The following is a 9155-nucleotide window of genomic DNA, read 5'->3' on the forward strand; positions in this document are numbered from 1 at the left end:
CGGGGGCGGAAAGGAAGGCTCGCCACCGCCCGCCCACCGCAGCGTCTGCCGCGACACAAAGTTCACTGCGGGTCGCCGGGTTGGCCAGAGGCCCGGGCACCCCCCGAGCTCCCGGCTAGCTGTCCCCTTCGCACCGGGACAGGTGATGCGGTGGCAGCTTCCTTTCTCCCACTTAGTGTCAATCAAGCTGGTGACAGGCTGGGAACGGCAGGGTCCTTGGGTGGGTAAGTCACTTGCATTCGTTTAGGGGGAGAAAGAATAACCAGGAAAGCACCAACTTCTCCTAGGCCAGGTGGGGTCTCGGGGTTCCCATGCCCCCACCTCCCTCCCTTCCTGTCCTATTACTCGAAAGGACGTTTGGCCAAGACCAGAGGGAAAGGGTCTTTCAGGGCCTTGATCTGCTCTCTGGGGCACCTGGGCACTGGTGGGTCACCAGCTGGCCCAGTCAGATCCAGCACATGCCCTTGTGGAGCTGGTGTTGCCCAGCTGAGCCCTGGCCGGTGGTAACACAAAGCCAGCGCTCTCAGACCCCCAGGTGCCAGACAGAGGGTGGCACTGTCATCTCTCCCATGGACCCTGCAGGGACACGGGTTGTTTATTGCAACTTGGAGGCCCACAGAGGTCAAAGGTCAGGGTTCAGGGGGAGGGGCTGCTGGGGAGAAGGCTGGGGGGCCTGGAATGGCTGGAGAATTCACAGGCGTGTTTGTCATGACGCAGCTCAGGTGGCTCCCCTTCCTGATGGTCTCCATCACAGCATCCTCCCCTGCTGGCAGCCTCCAGGCACAGCTGGCCCTCTGGGCTTTCAGGGGATAGGCAGATGTTTCCTGTGCCCCAAGGCACTGCCTGGCTACAACTCTGCTCTCTGAAAAGGCCTCATCTTCTAGGCAGGGTCCTACACTGGTCCCGCATCCTTCAGTCCACCCCATGAAGGCCGGCTGGGTCACTCTGGGAGAGCCAGGGCTCTGCAGAGCTCCCTACTCTGCTCACCATTTGTTCTGCAAAACTGAAACCGGATTTCCTAAACGGGAGCCCTGGTCACCCTGCCCTTCTCTGTTACATCCTGCAGGTCATCACACAGCCCCGCCTGGCTCCAGCCTCAGCCAGGGATACTGCCAAGGCCAGAATGGTGCTCCCAGGCAGCCGCTGCCAGGGTGCAGAGCCTGCTGACCCAAAGCCACCTCATGGGCCAAGGTGGCTTCTGGGCATCCTCTCTCTGCTGGGACAGGAGTTGGGGTGAGGTTGAGCTTTGCACGCTGAGGGGCTTAGGAAAGTTGTCCAGGGTGTGTGTTCAAGTCCAGAAATCTTCTGGCCACAAGGGGCCATCTGAGAGATGATACCTCAGAAGAGCTGCTGTTGGTGGGAGGGGGGTGCTTAGAGAGCTGACCCCTGCAGGGGGCCCAGGCTCAGCTCAGCTCCAACCCCAACACCCCAGCTAGTGAGGTCTCCAGCAAGGTACTCCACAGACTGTCACCTCTGTGAGCCTGCAGCTTGTGCCCAACCCCCAGGCCTTGGTCAGCTGTGGGGTCTCCTGCACCATGCCCTGGGGCAGGGGGGTGGGGGTTGGGAGAGGGCAGTCTCTGACCCTGGCTTTCCCAGTCTGCCTCTGGCAGCTCTTCTAGGCAGAGCCTCTGGTGCTCTGAGGGGGGCAACCAACCCTCACCAAACCCATGGACAAGCTCCTGCCCCTCCTTGTTCAGTGGGTCCTGCCTGCTCCCTTGAAGCCCATGGGGCTCCCTGGTACTCCACTGCCTGCCACAGTCATGATTCTGGCAGAGGTGCGAGCAAAAACAACCAAGACGCAAGGGTTGACCGGTGTCTGAGGGCTTCCAGGAGAAAGTGTGGCTAGTTGGCCCTAAAGAGAAGCAAGCCTGCGAATCGGAAGGAAGCTCAGGCCAGAGCTGTTTCCCCAGCTGCTTCCACAAGAGGCTTGGGGCTTGCTGCTTGGGGTCTGTTGCCAGAGGGACCTCTTAGCTCCCGAGGGCTGGTTTGGCCACTCAAGCCACCCGGCAGAAGCGATAGCCACAGGCTCCAGCTCACATACATCATTCTGCCCCACGGAGAGACTGAGACCGCAGGTGGGGCTGGCCAGAGGCCAGACAGCCTTGATGGCGGAGACCCAGCTGACCCTCCTTCCGCAGACACTGGCCCCTTCCCACCTCTTTCTGGGTGCTCACTCTTTTTTACATTTTGGGCACAAAGTTCCTGACTGTTCCTCTCCCTCAGTGCCTGGAAAGGTGACCCGAACGCGGTGCTTACCGTCCAACGACAGCCAGTCGTGCTGGGAGGAAGGGAGCGTGGGCAAAGCCCGAGCTTTGTACTCAAACACCACCGAGTTGGAGATGATCTGGTTATTGAAGGCAACCTGTAGGGTCACAAGACCAGTGTCGTGGGCTGGAAGCGAGAGAGAGAGCGGTCAGGCAAGTGGTCAGGCAGGCACCCTATAGCTTGGGGACCCACACGAGGTCCTGGAACGTCCCCTCCCCACAGCCCTCCATCGATGCATGTCCAGCTCCCTTTATCCCAGCCGCAAGGCCCAAGTGCACAGCTGCTTCTAGGAAGCTTCTCGGGCCTCTCCTATCAGCCAGGAGCCCTGGGATCATTCAAAGCCTTTGTTGCAAATGCCTGTACATTACTCTGCTCCAGGTGCGAGCAAGGACTGGGTGCTCACTACAGATGGGAGGAATGAGTGAATAAAGGAGTGACCACCCCCCACCCCTGGCTGGTGGATGTCTCCCCTGGTCCCACCCATCCTAAGTGGGGTTCAGATACAACATCTGCTTTGGACTCATCCTTATTTCCGTTTCACCTTTTCCTACATGCCTGTCTGGACTCACAGAACGTGGTGTCCCCTGTATTTTTAGAAGTTCCCCTGCCTCTCTGATGGAGCAAGAGCTTTGTTGTGCTTCTGCTGCTCTGGCGTGGGATGCTTCAGGTCCAATGGGTGCTGAGCTGGGGGAGAGGATGTAAGGTGGCACCTCCCTCCGGCGGCCAGACCCTAAACTTCGGGAAGGCTCGGCCCCACGGGCCTGTCTCACCAACTGCCCTGGCCCCAGCACTGTGTATTTGTCACCTTTTCCTACTAGAAGAGAGCTGATCTCACCCGAGCTGGGAATGGAGACCCACTTCAGTTCTGGGGCTGACAATGTCAATCCATGGCTTCTGCTGATGGCTGGGGGACCGGCCCGTGGCCCCCATAGATAGCCACAGGCAGCGGTGGATGTGCAGACTGCCCTGCCCTGCCAGGCCTCATCCTGGTAGATGTCAGGGTTCTGTGCCCTCTGCCCTGCTTTTCAGAACGCCAGATACTGATACCTGGGGCCTCCCCAGCACGGATTTCCAGGGAGCACACACGCGGGGATCGCGTTACTGTTTGGGCTCTTGGTTTTCGGAAGCTTACAGAGTCGAGGAAGCTGTCCAAGTCCGCAGCTCCCAGGGACAGAGTGAAGCCCGGGCTTCCCTCTGAGGATGTCTGATGCAGATCACGCTTCCGATGGGGAACGCAGGGCCCTGTGGCCTCTGTCCCTCCCAGGTGTATGCATGACGTAGCAGTCACCTTGCCGTTGTTCCCGGAGCAGGTGTGGGGTGACCCGTGGGGTTGCCCCCCTGCTCTCCACCTCAGCTCCTCAGCAGGCTCCGTGGTGGGGCTCACACAGGACCTCTGAGACGTTGGGGCAGGCATCCCCCACCAAGTCCAGAGCCTTCTGTGGTGCCAGCAGCGTCACTGGGCAGAGCTCCAGGCCTGTGGTCCCATGCCCGCCCCAGAGACTGCCGGGTTTGCCCACAGGAAGGAAGGCGGTCAGCATACATGTGTCTGGGCCACTTAGTGCTGCTCCTTCTAGCAAGACCAGCCTCAGGAGCTGAAAACTGCTCCTCTTCCACTATCTCCTGGCACTTACACAACCCACAGTGACCCTGAAATGGGGCAGACTCCAAGGCATTCCTTCCTTTTCCAGAGGGACAGAGTGGAGGGGATGTGCAGGAGTCTCCTGGGTCCTAGCCGGCTCGGCTGGCTCGGCTAGCTCAGTCGGCTCAGCCAGCTCGTTGCCCAGGGGGCTTCCTTGAACCACTCCTTCCGCCTGCCCTCTCCCCCCCCAGCCCACTAGCAGTCCTAGTTCCATCCGTTTCTCTCCATCTCCCTTGCTACAGCTTTAGTTCACACACATGGCCGCCTTTCCTTGCTGAGACCCTTGCACTAGCCTCTTGTTGAGGACAAAGTCAGCATACCCGAGGCCTGTTCCTGCTGGGACGGTGTTGGGGCTACACCGAAGCCCCTACAGGACACCGTGGAAGCATGGTGCCCAAGGGAGCCCCCGTCCTGAGGTCTGCAATCCGCCTTCTTCCAATGGTACCCCGCTTCTCTTCTTTCTCTCTACAATCCATTCTCCCACACACCCAGAATCATTTCAGATTTTTTTGAGTCAGGGTCTCACTCTGTCATCCAAGCTGGAGTGCAGTGGCACAGTCACAGCTCACCGCAGCCTCAACCTCCTGGGCTCAGGTGGTCCTTCTGCCTCAGTCACCTGAGTAGCTGGGACTACAGGTGTGCACCTCCATGACCGGCTAATTTTCTGATTTTTTTGTAAGGATTAAGTCTTGCTATGTGGCCTAGGCTGGTCTCAAACTCCTGGGCTCAAGCAATCCTCTCATCTTGGCCTCCTAAAGTGCTGGGATCATCTTTATTTTTTTAAGGAAGAGAAGAGGTTGCCCCCCAGCATCACCTTTTAAAGACATGCTTTAGATCAAGTCTCTCCTTTGCTCAAAGCTGATGACTTCCCATTGCAAGTGAAATCAAATCGAACTCTTTCCTGTGATGGACATGGTTTGGTTTTGGTCCTTGCTGTCATCGCTAACCTTACAACGTCCAACTCCCATCATGCCCTAACTATCCTGCAGCCAGTGGACTTTATGTTCCTACAAGTTGTCTCTTCCTGTCCCAGGGCCTTTGCACATTCTCTGCCCTCTTCCTGGACTGGTCACATCCCCCTTCCTCCCACGACCACCAGATTCTTCTGTTGGGACACAGTTTTCACCTGCTTTCTTGGTTGTTCTCTGTCTCCTCATTTGTCTTCTGTCTTCTTGTGGTAGACGGTTGTCAGCTCACGAGAGCCAGGTCTGGGTCTGTCTAGATCTCTATGCCCAGTGCCAAGGTCAGTGAATGGTATGCTATGGATAGTCAGTAACTATTCGTTGAATGAATTGCCTTAGACTGCACCTCTTCGCCTGATCTTGAATTTCATCGCGTGCCCTTGGTGACCTTCTAGGAACCCAGGGTGGGGCTGTCTGTTGCAGAGTCCAGGGCGATTCCTCCATCTTCTCCTAAGCCCAACTCGCCTCTCCCCCTAGGGTCTCACCCTCAGCTCGGGGCACTGATGTGGGGATCGACTCCCTCCTGTTCCTGGAGTCTCGAGGAGGACAGATTCCGTGACTGTGTGTCTCCTGCAGCTGAGGGAGCTCCGCCAGGCCCGGTCTCACAATGTCGGTGGGCATCGGCCATCTGTGCTGTCTGTGCCCCTCCTCCCGTGTGCATCCCAGGCCCAAAGAGGCCTGGCTCCTGCTCACAGGCTCCAGAGCCCCTCCCTGTGGTGAGGCTAGTTTGGTTCTGGCTTCAGGTGTGCACCCCTCAAGTTCAGCCCCGCTGGGGCAACCCAGCGCTGAGGTCCCCACGCAGCCAGCACCACCTCCCGGGCAGGGGGCTGTCTGCCTGACCCACTCCTCCCTCCCTGGACTGTGCTCCTTGGACCCAGAGCCGGTGAGGGGCAGGTCTTGTCCTTTGCTTCCCTCCAGGCACCTACTCATGCAGGGCAAGCAGACGCTACTCGAAAATGACTTGAATGAATGAATGAATGAATACATCCAGCACCATTTGAAAGAGTGACGTGTTTCAATTTGGGCCTCAAAGCAGAGATGTCCAAAGGACACTCCCTTTGTGAGGTTGGCTACAAAACAGAATGGTGCTCTAGCAGAGGGCCCAGCCTCCGGTCTATCTCGAGTCTTGTGGCCTCTGGCCCCTCGGTCCGAGTTTCATCATGTCTAACACTGACCAAGTTGCATTTTTGTCTAATAACATGGTCTGAGTTGCGTTTTGTCTAACATGGTCTGAACTGCGTCATGTCTAACATGGTCCGAGTTGTTATGTCTGACATAATAAGCCTAAACAACTGGGAGGGTGGGTGGCCTGGGCAGAGACTCTGCCTGCCAGCTCCAAAGACCCAGACATACTCTGGGGCCAGGAGAATCGCCTGCTGAGGCCTGAACAGCCCTGGCACCCTCTGCATGCCCCTCTGAGAAAGAAAGAGCAGAGGCCTCATAATTGGACCGACTTCACAAGTTGAACACCTGAGCCAGGCGGTTCAGGAACCTTCTTTCATTTAAGGCAGCTTCCAAAGATGTGAAAGCTGAGGCCCAATCAGGCCAACTCCCGCACTAAAGCCACTCAGATCTGGCTGATGTGGGACAGAGCCAGGTGTGACTGGCTCCAGATCCTCTAGGTCCTGACCTGGGACACCAGTCAGAGGCACGCAGAGGCCAGTCTTTTTCTTTTGGAGGGGTCAGACCACAGAGGACAGGCCCAGTCAGCCCTGCCCAGGCTCTCCAGCCAGGCCAGAGCCAGGTACAGGAAGTGGCATCTATTTATAGGCCAGGCGAGTTCCATTCCAGCAGCAGGTGACGCGTGCACTGTGGAATAACATGCTGCCCTCTCCCCGCCCCCCAAGGGGCGGGGACCCTGGTGGGCCTCACACAGCCCTGTGCTGGCATCCCACCTGGCTGTGCTCCAGGGAGTGGGGCTGCTGGCAGCCAAGGGGGCTGGGTGGGCCTTTGGGAGGTGGGCAGACAGTGAGGTGGGGGAGGGCTGGGCCAGCAGGCTTGGTGTGGGCACCACGGTCACCAGCCCTGGCTGGCTCCCTGGGATGCTTGAGTGAAGGAAGTGCAGGGTTCGAGAGGAGGCTGAGCATGTGAGGACAGCCTAGGGCGGGGGCCTTCTGCTCGGGTGGGCTGGGGGGAGGTTGAGGGAGAAGGAAGCACGCTTGGTGTAAGCACAGAGTGCGATTCACAGGGGACCAACAGCTGGGGCAGTCAAGGCTCAGGCTGGGCCACCCACGTGGACTCTAGGAGAACCCTGGAGGCTGCTGTGGGGACCCCTCCCCTTTTTCTAGTCTTCTCCTCTTGTTGTGTGGTCTCCTGGCTGCCGAGGACATGGCTGTCTCTCTGCCCTGCCCCATCCCTCCTCATCCCCCTCCTGTCCGTGGCCCGGGCTAGCTGACAGGCTGTTGCTGGAGCCCACGAAGCCCGGGCTGGTCCAGCAGGGGTCCTCCCCAACACCAGCCTCAGAACAGAAAGTACCCACTCTAGAAGTAAACTTTAGACTCCTAGAGGCTCAGTTATTCCTTCACAAATATCGGCCTCCCTCTGGCACATGCCAGGTGCTTCGCTGGCCCTGGGATACAGTGGTAACAAAGAAGGACACAGACCCTGCCCTCATGGCACCGACAGGCCACGGGGAGGCAGTGATGGCCAGAAGTCAAGGGTGAGTTGACCAGACAGAGATGTCATGCTAAGCAGATAATGACAGAGCCCTGGGGGGAGGGTCAGAGCCACAAGGGGCTCCTGGCTGGGCTTCTTGGTGGGGAGTCACTGAGCCCTTGAAACTGGAAGCAAACTGGGTATACAAACCTTTTTTCTGGGCACAGGGTAGATGGCTTCATTAAGCCCTCAATGAAGCCCTCAAAGTAATCAATCGGTGCTGATTACTCTTGGTAAGACACCCTCACCCATCTCCCTCCACCCCTGCATCCCACCCCTGGAAGGCTGGGCCTGCAGACTGCACTGCCTGGGCTCTTGGCTTTTAGATAGCTTGGCCCATGGGAGGCCCGGGCAGGAGGACAGAGGCCTGCCTTGCTGCAGAGGTAGCCTCGGCCCCAGGGGCCGCTCCTGCCCCTTCCTTTCCCCCACCTCCCAACTCTAGGCTCTGGTGACCCTTTGGGCTGAGGGTGGTGACAGCTTCCTGCTGTGGCCAGTCCTGGGCACATCGCCTGGCTTATTCTTTCTCTGGAGTCCCTCATCATTTCTCTTCCAGATCCCAGCTGAGTGTGCCCATGTCCCTTTCTGATATGAGGTCTGTAAGCCAAGACAGGTGACATCCTAACAGACCACATGGGAGCCACTCCTTCACGACTGAGGAAACCGAGGCTTGGAGTCATACCAAGACTTGCTCAAGGCTACCCTGAGGCTCACTGGAGTCCATGCTCCCCAAGCCCCGTGCCCTGTGGGTGAGGTGGCCCGCTCACCTGGGCAGTAGCAGCGCAGCACCCCGGGCTGAATCAGGGATGCCGGCACTGAGATCTGGTCGAACAGGCAGCTGTAGTTATTGCTGGCTTCCTGCCACCGGCCGGTGATGAGGACCTTCACCCCTCCCTGGAGGGAACAGAGAGGAACAGACATGGCACGTGGGCCACCCAGGGAGGCAGTGGAGGGAAGGCTCCTGCGGCTGCACAGCTCAGATGGGGTGTCTGCATCCTCCCCTACACCCAGATTCCCAGACCCTCGTCCCAGGGATTCTAGTAACCCCCGACTTTTGTGAACCACTGCTCTTCTGGGACCACAGCAAGAAGGGCCCCAACTCTCCTCCCCGGACCTCCCAGGAAGCCCCCCCTTGCCTTTTTCAGTTGGCATCCAGTGTGGGGCAGCAGTCCTGACCTCTCACCCTCCCCTGTGTAACCTGCAGCTCCAGGCAGAAGGGAGCACAGAGCTTTTGGAATCTTTTTAACCCAAGGTGCCCTGGGGACTAGGCTGGGCGCCCCGGAAGGAAGGAGGGGAGGGAGGGCGCTTGCTCTTCGTTGGCTTGTGAATGGATGGAAGGAACTCCGAGTTTTGAGGGCAAGCCTGAGCTTCTTAGTGACAGCCCAGGGACGAGAAGTTCTTGTGGGGAGTTGAGGTGAGACCCCAAATCCCCAAGGTGTGGTGATCCCGGGGGGAGGGGGCCTGGAAGGGCAGGGGGTGAAGAATGCGATGCAAAATCGGGGGGAAAAGAGGAGAAAGAAGGGTGGAGCGTCGGAGAGGCTCAGAGACTGCCCTGGGAGCTGAGTTCGGGGCTCAGAGCCGGGTGGGGGTGGACATCCGGGAGCCCTGCCTCTGTGCTGAGGCCATCGAGGCACCTG

At 58.6% G+C, this 9155-nt stretch overlaps 1 protein-coding gene across 1 annotated transcript in view; it reads right to left on the reverse strand.

Annotated features, from left to right (window-relative positions):
* The window catches only part of CAMTA1 (calmodulin binding transcription activator 1), a 294680-nt gene that overhangs the window by 71083 nt on the left and 214442 nt on the right, over positions 1-9155 (reverse strand). The window contains 2 exon segments of the mRNA XM_021715722.1: positions 2257-2391; positions 8286-8412. Coding sequence (XP_021571397.1) covers positions 2257-2391; positions 8286-8412 — 262 coding nt within the window.

Source organism: Carlito syrichta, unplaced genomic scaffold (genome assembly GCF_000164805.1).
Source record: "Carlito syrichta isolate Samal-C Ts95f unplaced genomic scaffold, Tarsius_syrichta-2.0.1 Scaffold307329, whole genome shotgun sequence".
NCBI lineage: Eukaryota > Metazoa > Chordata > Mammalia > Primates > Tarsiidae > Carlito > Carlito syrichta.